Genomic DNA, 19,221 nt, shown 5'->3' on the forward strand with positions numbered 1-19,221 from the left:
CTGAGTTAAATCATTTATTAACAGTTAAAAAATTAGCAGGAGGCAAACCACAAAATATATCAAATCAAAGAATCATCTGATAATTAAAGAGTTTGAGACAAAGGAATAAATTATCTAAAATTAGTAAAAAGCTTTTTAAAATGACTGGTATTATATAAAATCTTTAAAGTTCATATAACATTTTGAAAGCCTGTATACAAGTCTCTCTTTAAATATAGAACAAATTTCCAGGAAGTTGGCTAGGTGCCGGGGGAAAAAAACAAAGCTACACCTAAGCAATTTTTAAATGTATTTTTAAATAAAATAAAAATATTTTGGTATCCACTCTAGATTAGATTAAGACAGGGAGATTTGGTTTCACTTTAGCAGTAATGAATGCTCAAAATACTCAAACAAAAAATCAACAAAACAAAAATAATACACACGACCCCATTTTCATTCTCTACACCAAGACTATCTTCAACATGAGTTAAAAGGCTACACTATCACAAGAGCAATCTTGGACTTCTTTTTTTTTTTTTGGCTGTGTCACGGGGCATGCGGGATCTTAGTTCTCCAACTAGGGATAAAACCTGTGCCCCCTGCAGTGGAAGCACGGAGTCTTAACCACTGGATCACCAGGGAAGTCCCAATCTTGGACTTTTTATATTCAACTATGTGACATTATGGCATATGGTCTAAAATTTGTAATTACTGCTATTTCTAATAAATAAGTCTTTATTGCATCAATCAGATACATAAGTCCCCTATATCTGAACCTTCAAGTTGCGAACTTTCAAAGATGTGAACGTGCGTTCCCATGTCCAATCACATAAGTTAGTTCACGTGTCTGGCATACATTATCACACGCATACGTCCTCTACAAGTGGTTGTGTTCTGTGTACTTTTCTGCACAGTACTGTATAGAGTACAGTAGTACAGTATCTTTATTTCAAGCCCCAGATATCTGGGAGCAAGCGTTAAAAGCAGCAGTGATGTAGCTGGTACTGCTAAGAAGAGCCAAGCGATAAGGACGGAAACAAAAGTAAAATAATTGAGTGGAGTGAGGCGAAAAGATGGTAGATGTCGCTCGTTCTTATAACACGAATCGTTCAACCATTGGCACGATTCTAAAGAACAAGGACAAGATCATGTTAACACGAAGTCTGCTATGCTGGTGATGTCAACAATAATATTGAAGAAGTGTGGAGAAGTGATGGAGGAGATGGAGAAACCTCTCAGTGTGTGGATGCAGGATCAGCATCAGCGCTGAGTCCTGCTCAGCTTAATGCTGATTCAAGAGAAAGCTAAAAGCCTTTATGAAGACTTGAAGAAGAAACACGGCGAAGAATCAGAGGGCACACCTTTTAATGCCAGCCATGGCTGGTTTCATCAGTTTCAGGCAGAGCCAACCTTCACAACGTAAAACTAAGTGGCGAGGCAGCAAGTGCAGATACGGTAGCCGCTCGAGAATTTCCTGAAACACTTCAAGAAATTATTGATGAAGATGCATATTTACCCAAGCAGGTTTTTTATTGTGGATGAGACAGAACTGTACTGGAAGAGGATGCCAGACTGAAGTTACATCAGTAAGGAGGAAAAGCTGATGTCAGGCTATAAAGCAGCAAAGTATAGGCTAACTCTGTTGTTTGGTGGCAGTGCTTCCGGCGATATGCAGCTGAAGCCTCTCTTAGTTTATCATTCAGAGAACCCAAGAATCCTTAAACACAGAGCCAAAGGCTCTCTTCCTGTTGTGTGGAAGAGTAATAACCCCAAGCCTGAGTTACACAGGCCATTTTCCAGGACTGGTTTTTCTAGCACCTTATCCCAGAGGTAGAGAAATATTGCTTGGCAAAGGACATCCCATTCAACATTCTTTTGCTACTCCGGGCCACCCCCCATTCATGGATGACTTTCATCTCAACCTCAAAGTAGTGCATCTGTCACCAAATACTATGTTGCTCATCCAACCTATGGACCAGGGAGTTATACCAACTTTCAAGAAATATTATTTACATCATACTTTTCATCAGGCAGTAAAAGCAAGTGACGGATCAGGAACAACCCTGCAGCAATTTTGGAAGGACTGTAACATCTACAAGGTCATAAAAAATATCAACTTTGATTGGCATGAGGTTATGGCCATCACCACGACTGGGGTTTGGAAGAACCTTTGCCCACAGTTTGTTCATGATTTTCGTGGATTTGAGAAGGTGGATGAGGAGTCCAAAGAGGTCTTCAGCAACTTAGTGACCCTCAGCGAATAGCTGGCGCTAGATCTGCAAGAGGACGACTTCAATGTACTCCTTGCTGTGCAACACGAGGAGCTTAGTATTGAAGACCTGATGCAATTGGAGGCCCAGAGAAAAGACGAAGAGACAAGAGGAAGAAGAAGTAACCGAAGAACTGAAGAGATTCATGATACAGGAAATGGCAAGGGGATTTTCTTTATTTGAGGAGGCACTGTTAGTTTTTGAGGCACAGGACCCGAATATAGAACGGTACGCAAAGGTTGCAGCAGCCATTCAGAATGCAATCCAGGGCTACACTGTCATCTACGATGAGAAAAAAAAAAGAGCGACTACCCAGACACCACTGGATCGTTTTTTCAAGAGGGTAGATAGAATTAAATCAAGCAAGGAACCAGAACCTCTGCCATCAACGTCAGGCCTGAGTGGAATTGCGGCTTGCCCTCCACCTCCTGTTGCTGACGATCCTTCAGCTCTGCCATCTCCCACCTCCTCTCCCTCTTCCAGTCAGTAACGCTTCTTCGCGGTTCACTTGATGCCAGCCCCTGTATGCCAGCTGTTGTACTGTACAACTGTACTTTTCAAGGTACTGTACTGTAAGATTTTAAATGTTTTCTTTATTTTTGTGTGTTTTTTATGTATTATTTGTGGAAAAGTATTATACACCTATTACAGTACCGTACTACATAGCCAATTGTTAGTTAGGTACCTAGGCTAACTTTGTTGGACTTACAAACAAGTTGCATTTAAGAACGAGCTCTCAGAACTGAACTCGTTTGTACGTAGGGGACTTACTGTATTCCTAAAGTATATCTACAATATGCTAATACTTTAAACAGAAAACAGTTCTTGTTTCAATTGTTAAATAGCCACAGGGCAAAAGAACAACTGTTTATTGTGCTCAGTAGACTTACAAGTAAGCAGATCAGACCAGTGGTGCCCTAAGTAGCCATTCCTGCTCTATAACACAAGTCACCTTTTAAAAATTCCATCAATGACTCACTCAACAAACACTCATTAAGAAATCATCATGTCCCTCCTATAAAGATTATAATTTCACCTTTAACTAAAATTGTAACATCTATGGAACTTTTAACTTGAAAAGTGCTTAAAGAAAACATATCAAAAATGAAGGACTAGAACATATCAGACATGAAATAGAACGAGAAGGCAATTTATTTCTCATACATTTTTAAGTCTAAGTGACTTAATCTAAGTAATTAACATAGAGAAAAAAATGACAAAGAAGAGTGCTAAATAACAGAAGTTAGTCTAACACAGGATACAGGAATTCAGCTTGGTGATTTGACAGAGAATGCACAGTCCCAGCTATGCCTCTTCCTCCTGCCGTTTTCTTGTAAACAAGGTACCCTCGGGAAGGTCTGTGGGAGGCTTGCTTTAGGGTCTTGGTGCTCCAGCCATGTGTGAGGCCTAAGCCTCTTAGGTGTAAGAGCCAAGTTTAGGACACTGGACCACCAGAGACCTTCCAGACCCATGTAATAACAATCAGCAAAAGCTCTCCAAGAGATCTCCACCTAAACACAAAGACCTGGCTCCACTCAACAACCAGCAAGCTCCAGTGCTGGACGCCCCATGCCAAACAACTAGCAAGACAGGAACACAACCCCACCCATCAGCACAGAGGCTGCCTAAGATCAAAATAAGTTCACAGACACCCCAAAACACAACACTGGACATGGTCTTACACACAAGAAACACAAACTCCAGCCACAACCACCAGAACACAGGTACCAGCCCCCTCCACCAGGAAGCCTACACAACCCACTGAACCAACCTTAGCCACTGGAGGCAGACACCAAAAACAACAGCAACTACAAACACGCAGCCTGCTAAACGGAGACCCTAAACACAGTAAGTTAAGCAAAATGAGAAGACAGAGAAATACTCAGCAGATGAAGGAGCAAAGTAAAAATCCACCAGACCAAACAAATGAAGAGGAAATAGGCAGTCTACCTGAAAAAGAATTCAGAGTAACGGTAGTAAAGATGATCCAAAATCTTGGAAATAGAATGGAAAAAATACAAGAAACGTTTAACAAGAAACTAGAAGAACTAAAGAGCAAACAAACAGGGATGAACAACACAATAAATGAAATTTAAAATTCTCTAGAAGGAATCAATAGCAGAATAACTGACGCAGAAGAACGGTTAAGTGACCTAGAAGATAAAATAGTGGAAATAACTACCACAGAGCAGAATAAAGAAAAAAGAATGAAAAGAATTGAGGACAGTCTCAGAGACCTCTGCGACAACATTAAACGCACGAACATTCAAATTATAGGGCTCCCAGAAGAAGAAGAGAAAAAGAAAGGGTCTGAGAAAATATTTCAAGAGATTATAGTTGAAAACTTCCCTAATATAGGAAAGGAAATAGTCAATCAAGTCCAGGAAGCGCAGAAAGGATAAATCCAAGGAGAAAGACGCCAAAACACATATTAATCAAACTATCAAAAATTAAATACAAAGAAAAAATATTAAAAGCAGCAAGAGAAAAGCAACAAAAACCATACAAGGGAATCCCCATAAGGTTAACAGCTGATCTTTCAGCAGAAACTCTGCAAGCCAGAAGGGAGTGGCAAGACATATTTAAAGTGATGAAAGGGAAAAACCTAAAACCAAGATTACTCTACCAGGCAAGAATCTCATTCAGATTCAATGGAGAAGTTAAAAACTTTACAGACAAGCAAACGCTAACAGAATTAAGTACCACCAAACCAGTTTTACAGCAAATGCTAAAGGAACTTCTCTAGGCAGAAAACACAAGAGACGGAAAAGACCTACAATACCAAACCCAAAACATTTAAGAAAATGGTAATAGGAACACACATAGATAATTACCTTAAATGTACATGGATTAAATGCTCCAAACAAGACACAGACTGGCTGAATGGATACTAAAACAAGACGCATATATATGCTGTCTACAAAAGACCCGCTTCAGACCTAGGGACACATACAGACTGAAAGTGAGGGGATGGAAAAAGATATTCCATGCAAATGGAAATCAAAAGAAAGCTGGAATAACGATATTCATATCAGATAAAATAGACTTTAAAATAAAGACTATTAAAACAGACAAAGAAGGACACTACATAACGATCAAGGGATCAATCCAAGAAGAAGATATAACAATTGTAAATGTGTATGAACCCAGAACAGGAGCACCTCAATACATAAGGGAAATGCTAACAGCCACAAAAGGGGAAATCGACAGTAGCACAATAATAGTAGGGGACTTTAACACCCCACTTTCACCAATGGACAGATCATCCAAAATGAAAATAAATAAGGAAATGCAAGCTTTAAGTGACACATTAAACAAGATGGACTTAATTGATATTTAAAGGACATTCCATCCAAAAACAACAGAATACGCTTTCTTCTCAAGTGCTCATGGAACATTCTCCAGGATAGATCATATCTTGGGTCACAAATTAAGCCTTGGTAAACTTATGAAAACTGAAATCATATTAAGTATCTTTTCTGACCACAACGCTATGAGACTAGATATCAATTACAGGAAAAATCCTGTAAAAAAATAAAAACACATGGAAGCTAAACAATACACTACTAAATAACCAAGAGATCACTGAAGAAATCAGAGGAAATCAAAAAAAACCTAAAAACAAGTGACAGTGAAAACACAACAACCCAAAACCTATGGGATGCAGCAAAAGCAGTTCTAAGAGGGAGCTTAGAGCAATACAATCCTACCTCAAGAAGCAAGAAACATCTTAAATAAACAACCTAACCTTACACCTAAAGCAATTAGAGCAAGAAGAACAAAAAAACCAAAAAAACGAAGTTAGCAGAAGGAAAGAAATCATAAAAATGAGATCAGAAATAAATCAAAAAGAAATGAAGGACATAAGAGCAAAGATCAGTAAAACTGAAAGCTGGTTCTTTGAGAAGATAAAATTGATAAACTATTAGCCAGACTCTTCAAGAAAGAAGGGAAAAGACTCAAATCAACAAAATTACACATGAAAAAGGAGAAGTAACAACTGACACTGCAGAAATACAAAGGACCATGAGAGGTTACTACAAGCAACTGTATGCCAATAAAATGGACAACCTGGAAGAAATGGACAAACTCTTGGAAAAGCACAACCTTCCGAGACTGAACCAGGAAGAAATAGAAAATATAAAGAGACCAGTCACAAGCACTGAAATTGAAACTGTGATTAAAAATCTTCCAACAAACAAAAGCCCAGGACCAGATGGCTTCACATGCAAATTCTATCAAACATTGAGAGAAGAGCTAACACCTATCCTGCTCAAACTCTTCCAAAATACTGCAGATGGAGGAACACTCCCAAACTCATTCTACAAGGCCACCATCACCTGATACCAAAACCAAAGATGTCACAAAGGAAGAAAACTACAGGCCAATATCACTGATGAACATAGATGCAAAAATCCTCAACAAAAAACTAGCAATCAGAATCCAACAGCACAGTAAAAGGATCATACACCATGATCAAGTGGGGTTTATCCCAGGAATGCAAGGATTCTTCAATATATGCAAATCAATCAACATGATACACCATATTAACAAACTGCAGGAGAAAAACCATATGATCATCTCAACAGATGCAGAAAAAGCTTTCAACAAAATTCAACACCCATTTATGATAAAAACCCTCCAGAAGGTAGGCATAGAGGGAACTTACCTCAACATAATGAAGGCCATATATGACAAACCCACAGCCAACACGGATCTCAATGGTGAAAAACTAAAACCATTTCCACTAAGATCAGGAACAAGACAACGTTGCCCACTCTCACCACTATTATTCAACATAGTTTTGGAAGTTTTAGCCACAGCAATCAGAGAAGAAAAAGAAATAAAAGGAATCCAAATTGGAAAAGAAGAAGTAAAACTGTCACTGTGTGCAGATGACATGATACTATACATACAGAATCATAATGATACCACCAGAAAACTACTAGAGCTAACCATGAAGTTCGTAAAGTAGCAGGATACAAAATTAATGCACAGAAATCTCTTGCATTCCTATACACTAATGACAAAAAATCTGAAATTGAAATTAAGGAAACACTCCCATTTACTGCTGCAATAAAAAGAACAAAATACCTAGGAATAAACCTACCTAAGGAGACAAAAAAACCTGTATATAGAAAACTATAAGACACTGATGAAAGAAACAGATGGAGAGACATACCATGTTCTTGGAATGGAAGAATCAACATTGTGAAAATGACTCTACTACCCAAAGCAATCTACAGATTCAATGCAATCCCTATCAAACTACTAATGGCATTTTTTACAGAACTATAACAAAAAAAACTTCACAATTTGTATGGAAACACAAAAGACCCTGAATAGCCAAAGCAGTGTTGAGAAAGAAAAACGGAGCTGGAGGAATCAGGCTCCCTGACTTCAGAGTATACTACAAACCTACAGTACCTTCAGTAATGGTACTGGCATAAAAACAAAAATATAGATCAATGGAACAGGACAGAAAGCCCAGAGATAAACCCATGCACATATGGTTACCTTATCTTTGATACAGGAGGCAAGAATATACAATGGAAAAAAGACAATCTCTTCAATAAGTGGTGCTGGGAAAACTGGACAGCTATATATAAGAGAATGAAATTAGAACACTCCCTAACACCATACACAAAAATAAACTCAAAATGGATTCAAGACCTAAATGTAAGGCCAGACACTAAAAAACTCTGAGAGGAAAACATAGGCAGAACACTCTATGACATAAATCACAGCAAGATCCTTTTTTGGCCCACGTCCTAGAAAAATGGAAATAAAAACAAAAATAAACAAATGGGACCTAATGAAACTTAAAAGCTTTTGCACAGAAAAGGAAAACATAAACAAGATGAAAAGACAACCCTCAGAATGGGAAAAAATATTTGCAAACGAAGCAACTGACAAAGGATTAATCTCCAAAATTTACAAGCAGCTCATGCAGCTCAATATCAAAAAAAAACAAGCAACCTGGGGGCTTCCCCGGTGGCGCAGTGGTTGAGAGTCCGCCTGTCGATGCAGGGGACATGGGTTCGTGCCCCGGTCCAGGAAGATCTCACATGCCGCAGAGCGGTTGGGCCCATGAGCCATGGCCGCTGAGCCTGCGCGTCCGGAGCCTGTGCTCTGCAACGGGAGAGGCCACAGCAGTGAGAGGGCCGCGTACCGCAAAAAAAAAAAAATAATAAATAAAAATAAAGTTTAAAGAAAAAAACAACAAGCAACCCAACCCAAAAATGGGCAGAAGACCTAAATAGACATTTCTCCAAAGATGATATACAGATTGCCAACAAACACATGAAATGATGCTCAACATCACTAATCATTAGAGAAATGCAAATCAAAACTACAATGAGGGGCTTCCCTGGTGGCGCAGTGGTTGACAATCTGCCTGCTAATGCAGGGGACATGGGTTCGAGCCCTGGTCTGGGAGGATCCCACATGCCATGGAGCAACTAGGCCCGTGAGCCACAACTACTGAGCCTGCGCGTCTGGAGCCTGTGCTCCGCAACAAGAGAGGCCACGATAGTGAGAGGCCCGCGCAAGGGAATGAAGAGCGGCCCCCGCTTGCCACAACTGGAGAAAGCCCTCGCACAGAAACGAAGACCCAACACAGCAAAAATAAATAAATAAAATTAATTTTTAAAAAACAAAAAAACAACTACAATGAGGTATCACCTCACACCTGTCAGAATGGCCATCATCAAAAAATCTACAAACAATAAATGCTGGAGAGGGTGTGGAGAAAAGGGAACCCTCTTGCACTGTTGGTGGGAATGTAAATTGATACAGCCACTATGGAGAACAGTATGCAGGTTCCTTAAGAAACTAAAAATAGAACTACCATACAACCCAGCAATCCTACTACTGGGCATATACCTTGAGAAAACCATAATTCAAAAAGAGACACGTACCACAACGTTCACTGCAGCACTTTTTACAACAGCCAGGACATGGAAGCAATCTACGTGCCCATCAACAGATAAATGGATAAAGAAGATGTGGCAATATATAAATAGAATATTACTCAGCCATAAAAAGAAGCGAAATTGAGGTATTTGTAGTGAGGTGGATGGACCTAGAGTCTGTCATACAGAGTGAAGTAAGTCAGAAAGAGAAAAACAAATACCATATGCTTACACATATATATGGAATCTAAAAAAAAATGGTTCTGAAGAACCTGGGGGCAGGACAAGAATAAAGACGCAGACATAGAGAATGGACTTGAGGACATGGCGAGTGGTTAGGGTAAGCTGGGACGAAGTGAGAGAGTAGCACTGACATATATGCACTACCAAATGTAAAAGAGATAGCCTGTGGGAAGCAGCCGCATAGCACAGGGAGATCAGCTTGGTGCTTTGTGACCACCTAGAGGGGTCCGATAGGGAGGGTGGGAGGAAGATGCAAGAGTGAGGAGATATGGGGATATATGTATACGTACAGCTGATTCACTTTGTCATACAGCAGCAACTAACACAACATTGTAAATCAATTATACTCCAATAAAGATGTTAAAAATAAAATAAAATAAAACAGGATACAAGCAGGATGCGAGTTCACTGACAAATGAAAGCTAACCCAGTTTAAGTAGGAAAGACGAAATTAGAATTTAGGTTAATACCAAGAGCTGAGCTTCCCACGGTTAGTCTCTGAGAACTGTTTTCACCCTTCCTTAATTTTCCTCCTCTGACTACCAAAACAGTATGACTTAACTCGGCCAAAACAGAACAGTAAGTTAAATACAGTTCATATTAGTCCAATACAAGAGCTTTGCTCTTGCTCTTACTACTCTAACAAATTAATAATTTTATGTATATGCTTTGAAAAAGACTATTACAGAATGACAGACCTATAAAACTATACCTTTTGTTGTACTCTTCCTCATAAAAATGCAGTCTCAGTTATGCAAATGTGCAATATATAACTGATACTTGGAAATTAAAGGAAAACAAAATGGGGCATAAAAATCAATACACAGAGAAATTATAAAATATTTATTCCCCCCCAGAAACAGTTTTCAAAAAAAAAATCCTATGAAAGGGTACACTGTCTTCCAAACTATTAAACATACTAGGACATACCAAGTTATTGTTTCCCTTTGCCAGTAGATGGTGCTAATCTCCAAATGTGAGCACTATGAGCTACTGTTCTAAAGATGACCTTGCCAATAAGTACATTCACGTACTCCCTTACTTTAGCTTGCTAGAGTTTAAAGTACATTACAAACATCATTTTAATTTCCCAAATTAAAATCAAATGAAGCAAAGATTACACATTTGTTCTCAACATTAAAACCTTGAAAAAGAAAACAGTAAAATATACTATGCCTTTAAGCAAGCATCATTTTTTATATTTAAGGGTCTGTGAGCACAAAGACAATGCCAGTATTTCCCAAGTCCAAAACAATACACTGTATAAGTGCAGACTAAAGCACTAGGTAGTCTAGGTTTGAATGCTGGCTCCAGCTACTAGACACCTGTGATTCCTTGGGCAAGTTATTTAACCCTTCTTGCCTCAGATTCCTCATTTATTAAATGAAAATAATAGAGAGCCTACCTCACCAGTTTCTTGTGAGGTTAAATGAGATAATAAATGTAAAGCACTTAGAAAAGTGTCTGTACTACATCAGTGGCTGCTCTTGTTGTTTTGTAATGCCCAACAACTAGAATCAATAAAAATGCTCATCAGAAGAATAAATAAAATACAGTTATTAATATTAATAGATTCTACAACAGTGAGAAGGAATGAATGTACTATAGCTACTAGCAAAACACAGATGAATCTTAGTAACATAATGTTGAATGAAAAAAAGTCCTAGAGAACTATACAGAGCATAATACCCCATTTTAAAATAGGGCCAAAAACAAATAAAACTAAAAAAATCTATTGTTTATATATTCATATATAAAATATACACCTTTTTAAAAAATACAAACACAAAGATAAACACAGGGTAGAGGTTAACTGTGGAAAAAGTACAGAGAGATGGGATTTGGGAGAGAAATATAAGTATATATATAAGTTATTGGTAAAGTCCAGTTCTTAGATTAAGTGCAATACAGTGGAGATGTAAATTATTACAACCATTTTGGGAAATGATTTCTCATTATCTAGTAGAGCTTAAAAATCACTTTCCCTGGGGCTTCCCTGGTTGCACAGTGGTTGAGAGTCCGCCTGCCGATGCAGGGGACACGGGTTCGTGCCCCGGTCCGGGAAGATCCCACATGCCGCGGAGCGGCTGGGCCCATGAGCCATGGCCGCTGAGCCTGCGCATCTGGAGCCTGTGCTCTGCAACGGGGGAGGCCACAGCAGTGAGAGGCCCGCGTACCGCAAAAAAAATAAAAAATAAAATAAAATAAAATAAATCACTTTCTCTATAACTCAGTAAATCTACTCTTAAGCTATATCAAGAGAAAATCTTACCCATGTACATCATGTTCTTAGCAATACTGTAACAGAAAAAATACTAGAAACAACTCTATGTCAACAGAGAAATGGATGAATATACGATGACAATTCATTCTGATAAGCTATACAGAAGTGAAAAGTAATAAATTACAAGCATACACAATAGACTGAATCTCAGGAACAGAGGCTGAACAAAAAAAGCAAGTCACTGAAAAATACATACATATGATTCCATTTATAAAATTTTCAAAAACTATATTATTTAGAAAAATGTATGTCAGAACTGCATAGAAAACTAAAGGAATGAAAGGTACAAAATTAAGGGTAATTGTTACCTATGAGTAAGGAAGAGAGAAGATGGGATCGGGCTGAGGGTGGAGGGTCACATGGGGACATCAAAACTAACGGCAACTGTTCTGGGAAGATGGTGGCAGCAGTAGTTGCCTAGATTTTGATCTCTTCAAATCCCCTCATAAAAACAGGGCAACTAGATAGCAAAGCCAAAATCCCATCCATAGCACTTACAACAAAACTATGTGACAAGGTATCCCTTTAAATCCCAAAATGCAAATGGGTAAAGGCAAATCACCAGCATACATAGAACTAAACTGCTTGGCAGGAAGAAGAAAGCAGCAAGGTGGCAACTAATGGACCTAAGAACAAAACAGCTTCAAAATAGCTAATGGGAATTCACTAGAAGGCACAGCAGGCCAATCTGGAAAACAACAACAACAGCTGAAACTGGAAGGATTCTTACATTTCCAATACCAGGTGAGACAAAGGGTCCATGATAACGTCTGAAGGGGTTGGACCAATGTAGTCCCTGTGAACTCTGAAAACTGATCCACCCAGGCTCCCTTCTAGAACAAGCCCAATAATAAGAAGAAACTGCTGATGTAGAATCAAAACTGAGCAGGATAGAACAAAAGAAGGGGAAGGTCCAGACCAAACTGGGGAAGGGGAAAAGACCCAGGAAATCTCAGAAAGCAGGTCATCATCTTTTAATAAAATATTTTTGTAAGTGGCAATTCTTTTCTTAATCTAAATGATGGATATACAAGTTTTTATTATATCATAATTCTTTATACTCTGCATATTTTTATAAATGTTCCTTTGTACCTACTCAATATTAATTAAAACTTTTAAAAAACACATATTGTTCATAATGAAAACTCTTCTTGGTTAAGATCATGCTAAGTTGAAATCCAGACCCTGTCATTTACCAACTCTTCAGGCCTCCATTTCCTCTTATGTAAAATGGGCATAATAAAAGATCTCAAGTTAACAAATAATTAAATACTATACTATTAATTCACTACATAAAAATGCATTTCTTATTTTCCATTTCTAACATATCTTTTTGTTTCAGCCAAGGAAGTATATATTTACAGACAAGCACTTTTATTTCATTTAGTGTATCACTAACCAAGATCTGTAATTTCTTGCTACTAATTATAGAACTCCCATATAACAGAACACAAGCTGTCCGTTCCTTTAGCAATGTACTTACTGAACTTAGAACAATACTTGGCACACAGTTAACAAAACAAAGTCCCTTCTCTGATAGGCTGTTATTCTAGTGGAGTGAGACAAACCAACGTGAGAAGAAATAAACAGACAACACATCATACAGTAATAAATCTAGGGGAAAAAAAAGAAGTATGATGTGATAGTCATGGGAGAGGAGGTGTTTTTTTCAGAGAAGATCTCTCCAAGAAAAGAAAATATGAGCCTTCTGGGAAAAGAACATCACAGAGAAAAGAGAGCAAGCACAAAGGCGCTGAGGCAGAAGAACATCTTTGTGTTCAAGAAATGGCAAAGCCAACGTGGCTAGCACAGACTGAGCAGGCGTACAGGAGAAAGATATTACAACAAAGAGAGTGGAAGGGGAAGATTTTATAGGGTCTTATAGGCTACGTTAAGAATTTTGAATTTTACTCGTAGTAAGATAAGAAACTATTGAGCATAGGAGTAATATGTTCCAACATTTTAAAATAATCACTTTATCTACTATGTGAAGAAAAGACTCAGGGGGATAATGAAAGAAGCAGCTAGAACACTTAGGAAGCTACTGCAACTGTCCAAGCAATAGTGGTAATTAGTATACAGGAGCAGAAGTGGAAGTGATGAAAAGTGTCAGATTCTGGATATCCTACTTTTCATATAGTTTAAGCATCTACACACATAAAAAGAATTCTCCAAAATGTTAATATCCTTTTAAAATATTGCTATAGAAATAAAAGTCCTTGAGAAAGTGTTTTAAAACACATAGCAACTGGAAGACTATACTTTAAGGGATGGTTAAACAAATCAATGAGAGACAGTGGCTGTTAAGTGGCAAGGCTCCAAAGTCAAACTTCCTGGTTTTGGATCCTAGCTCAATCACTTACTAAATACGAAAATTTCAGCAAAGTTCCTCTATGCCTCAGATTTCTCATTTTTCAAATGGAAATAATAATAGCTACTTCATTGGACTCTGGAGATTAAACATGACAACGAATATAAAGAATTTAGCTGACATATGGTAATAACTCAATAAATATTAGCTATCAAATTTATTGTTCTACTCTTAATAGTTTCTACTGCCACTAGTTCCCACTATGTGTCCCATTGCTACTACTATTTATAATATTCCCTTTTATGACTGGTTACATATTCATTTAAAATCATCACAATAAAAATTAACTTCAAGTGCTCCTAATGTTACGTATTTCATTGCTATGGTTTCTAATCAAAAGCACGGTTTTTGCTTTAGGTATAACAAAGCTCTCTGATTTGTATTACACTTTTTTTCTTTAACTTGATGTATCATTCCTCTTAAAGATAACTGAAGCTGAATTTGCAAGAATCCAAAGCAATTCCTACTAACATTTTTTTTTCACTTCAAAACTAAATTCAAAATAAAATTAATGTTAAATTTCATAAGGCTCTGAAAAATCGAACAAAGAGTATGACAATTACCAAAAACAATTACCATAAATATCATGATCACTTGGACTTTTTGTGTAGTTGGTCACATTCTTGATTATCATGTTGTATAACTGTGTGTATAGGTTAGGTTCACAAGATCAACTGTTGGGGGTCAAATATTTGATGCCCTTTCATATTTGAAATGCTTCCACTAAAGTAACATAAGACAACAATACCTACCTCTGGGAGAGGATAAGGGAGAAGGGTGAGAAAGAGACATACTTTGCACTTAAAACCTTTGGCATTATTTGGGTTCCTTCCTTTGCACATGCATTAACTTTTAAGAATATAAAATATTTTTTAAAGAAAAAAATTCCATTTACTAACAATTTACAGATTTTTTTAAATGTCTCATAGTTCACCACAATGGCAGCTTACCAGATTGAAGATGCCAGTAATATATTAGTGCTGTTTGCAAGAAACCTCAATGGAGGCTCCCCAAGGAGTACACAAGATAGAATTCCTCCACCAAAGCAGTGGAGCATAGCAGTAAACCAGCTTGACAGAGGATTCTTCCATGCCACCGCCACTGCTCCTGAAATGATAAAGTAAATATGCCATCTGAGATACTGTATATTAAACAAGTCCTGAGGTACCAGTGGCACTAAACACACTTCTTAATTTCATAATTTTCTAGAACATACTCATAAGTGTGACAATCATGATCATCATAAAACATATCTTTTGTTCTTTAAATCAACACTGGAAATATTTTGTTAAGACATGGGTGACTTGGCAACTTTAAAATACTCTGTTCAGGATCTTATTGCCAGTTTCCTAGTAGTACATTATTAAACACAATCTCCCCAACCACTGTCTCCTTTCATTCCCAACCCTACTGTAAGTATGCCGGTTAATATGTCAAAGTGATACATTAAGAAAAATTTATAATCTTAAGTACGTAAGAAAATAAAGCCTGAAATAAATAAACTAAAATTTCAATATGACAGGCTTGAAATAGAATAACAAAATAAACCCAGAGGTGAAAGGCTGATGAGGAACAGGTATTTACATCATCTCAAATGTCTCCTAACAAATTATTTATTAATTACAGAGGGAAGTAATAACTTTACAGTGGACAAACCTTGCAGACATCACTGTAAACTAACAATATCAGGTGATTCCTGATATTATGCACTAAGACCACATCATCACTTCCATAGTATTTCTACCAAAAATGTATAACCTGAACTAATTTAATTATACACACTCAAATTGAGCATTATTCTGAAAAAAAACAACAACAGGGCTTCCCTGGTGGCGCAGTGGTTGAGAGTCCACCGGCCGATGCCGGGGACACGGGTTAGTGCCCCGGTCCAGGAAGATCCCACATGCCGCGGAGGGGCTGGGCCCATGAGTCATGGCCGTTGAGCCTGCGTGTCCGGAGCCTGTGCTCCGCAATGGGAGAGGGCACAACAGTGAGTGGCCCGCGTACGGCATAAAACAACAACAACAACAAACACCTAGCCTATATTTTAACAATGTCAAGGTCAAGGAACACACACAAAAAAGGCTGATGGAAAGTTCCAGATTAAATGACATTAAAGAGACAACTAAATGCAACGCATTTCCTAGATCATATCCCCAAGTGAGAAAGAACATCTATAAGAGACCTTTTTGGACAACTGATGAAATCTAAATATGGATTGTGGCTTTGATTACAGTATTGTATCACTGTTAAACTTCCTGATTTTGATAACTATAATGTGGTTCTTAAAATTAACACACTTAAGTAATCAGAAGTAACTGGGCAAAATGTCTCCAATTCACACTCAAGTGGTTCTGAAAAAATACTATGCACAGACAAAAACATCCAGAGAAGTGGTAAAGTACAAACTTCTAGTTATAAGATGAATAAGTTCTTGGGATCTGATGTACAGCATAATGACTGCAGTTAATAATACTGTATAGGGCTTCCCTGGTGGCGCAGTGGTTGAGAGTCCGCCTGCCGATGCAGGGGACACGGGTTCGTGCCCCGGTCCGGGAGGATCCCACATGCCGCGGAGCGGCTGGGCCCGTGAGCCATGGCCGCTGAGCCTGCGCGTCCGGAGCCTGTGCTCCGCAACGGGAGAGGCCACAACAGTGAGAGGCCCGTGTACCGCAAAAAAAACCCAAAAACAAACAAACAAAAAAATAATAATACTGTATAATAATATCTTATATACTTAAAATTTGCTGAGAGTAGATTTTTAAGTGTTGTCACCACACATACGCACACACACACGTGCACACACACACAAAAGGTAACTGTGAGGTGATGAATGTGCTAATTAACTTGACTGTGGTAATCACAATGTATTTGTATATCAAATCATCACATTGCACACTTCAAATATATATAATTTTGTCAACTATATGTCAATAAAGCTGGGAAAAAAATAAAATAAATGGGGCAAAATGTCAGTAGTTGCTGATTCTGAGTAAAGTATATAGAAGTTCCTTGACCTACTCTGGCAACTCTTCTGTAAGTGAAATTATTAAAGGAAAAAGTACAAGAAAAAATATTTTTTTAACCCAGCCAGAGAAATAGAAGCAAACTATAAAAATGAAAGTAGAAACTAATTAGATGCTAAAACAGGCAGATAGAGATAGGCAATCAATAAAGCCAACCCAAAGCTTTTCTTGGAAAAGACCAATAAAACAGAACATTGTTCAGCAAGTCTGAAAAATGGAGGGAAGAGGGGAAGGAATGAATATTAGAAGCAAAAAAAAAAAAAAAAAAAGGAAATAATTTTAGAGAGTTTTTTTATTATAAGAAAACATGCATTTAATCTAATAAATGTGAAGATATAGTTGAAATGGACAATTTTCCTAAAAAATGATATATTAGCAAAATTCCCTTACGAACAGGTAGAAACTTGAACATACAAATAACTACGGACAAAAGTTAGAGGGTAATCCAAGATCTATCTATCCTAAGAAAGGTGCTAGACCCAGATAAATTTATGCAAAACATTTATCAAATATTTTTTGATTACTCATTTTTATGTTATATAACCATTATAGAGTTTAGAAAAACTTTAATCAGTCTATAAACAATATAACTGCAGCATAAAAAATTATAGAGAAAAGAAAGAAGAGAGAAGGAGAGGGGAAGGAGGAAGGGAAAGAGTCAGGGAGGAAGGGAGGAGGGAAAGGAGGGAGGGAAGAAAAAAGAGAGGAAGAAGATACATTATAATTCTAACTTATGAGTATAGTGCACAAATACATCAATAATAAATTGAAACCTAGTTTTTCAAAAGAATAATATATCATAACCAAGTAGATTTTATCCAAAGAATTTAAGGAAGATTCAATAGTTAGAAATTCATTAAAATCATTCATTATAGGGCTTCCCTGGTGGCACAGTGGTTAAGGGTCCGCCTGCCAGTGCAGGGGACATGGGTTCAAGCCCTGGTCCGGGAAGATCCCACATGTCGCGGAGTAACTAAGCCCGTGCGCCACAACTACTGAGCCTGCGCTCTAGAGCCTGTGAGCCACAACAACTGAGCCCATGCTCCACAAGAGAAGCCACCACAATGAGAAGCCTGCGCACCACAACGAAGAGTGGTCCCCGCTCATGGCAACTGTCGAAAGCCCATGCAGCAATGAGGACCCAACACAGCCAAAAATAAATAAATTAAATAAATACATTTTTTTAAAAAAGACATTTTTTCCAAATAAAGTCACGTTAAAAAAAAAAAGTGCCTACCTCGGAATACAAGTTTGTTACCTTTAAAAAAAAATTATGCACTATACTAACAAATTATTATGATCACTCCTTTAGACAGAAAGTAAAAGGTCATTTGATAAAAATTCAACATTCCCCTTTAAAAAATCTAGCAATCTAAGAACAGAAAAAAGCCATAAAGGAAAAGATTTACAAGTTTGACATCATCAAAATTTAAAACTTCTACATAACAAAAGACTGGGATAAAATTTTTTTAACCAATAAGGCAAATTCCAACAAATCAATAGAAAAAGACAACAAACACAACAGAAAAATGGGCAAGTCACAAAGCAGAAACTATGAATGACTAATAAATATACCAAAAAACTAAACAAAGGAAAGTCCTCAACTCATCAGTAATTAAGGAAAAAGAAATTTAAAAAATATGTTATTTCATACACCTTCAATTGGCAAAAAAATTTACAGCTTAATATTAACAAATTATCAAAGGTGTGAAGAAATTCACATACTCTTGTGAGAATAAAAACAAGTAAAGCCATTTTGAAAAACAATTTGGCAGTTATCAATTAAAATTTTAAATTTAAAATTGACTCAAGTGCCCAAGGAGTGTCATACAAGAATATTAAAGCAGTGTTGTTCATAATGCTGTGAAAAAAATGAAAACAATCTAAATGACCATCATCAGAGGAAGAGTTAAACCATGATCATTTGCACTATGGAATACTATACAAGAGCAATTCAAGAGTGTGGTAGATCAACGTCAACATGGGAAGATCCCCAAGACATGCTGTTGAGTAAAAACAAGAAACCAAACACAATCATGTTGAAAAAAATTACAGCATGTAATTATTTATGGGCAAAAATGCAAACACTATTCATTTCTATAGGTACATACATTTACATGGAATGCACAGA

General features: G+C 37.4%; 1 protein-coding gene across 3 annotated transcripts in view; it reads right to left on the reverse strand.

Annotated features, from left to right (window-relative positions):
- TMEM38B (transmembrane protein 38B) overlaps nt 1-19,221 on the reverse strand; it is a 112,128-nt gene that overhangs the window by 35,434 nt on the left and 57,473 nt on the right. For all 3 annotated transcript variants that reach the window (XM_060154696.1, XM_060154694.1, XM_060154695.1), the window contains exon 2: nt 15,015-15,171. In XM_060154696.1, the coding sequence (XP_060010679.1) occupies nt 15,015-15,121 (107 nt within the window). In that variant the 5' untranslated portion in view covers nt 15,122-15,171. The remainder of the gene's footprint in view (nt 1-15,014; nt 15,172-19,221) is intronic.

The sequence above is a fragment of the Lagenorhynchus albirostris genome, chromosome 7 (genome assembly GCF_949774975.1).
Source record: "Lagenorhynchus albirostris chromosome 7, mLagAlb1.1, whole genome shotgun sequence".
Taxonomy (NCBI): Eukaryota; Metazoa; Chordata; class Mammalia; order Artiodactyla; family Delphinidae; genus Lagenorhynchus; species Lagenorhynchus albirostris.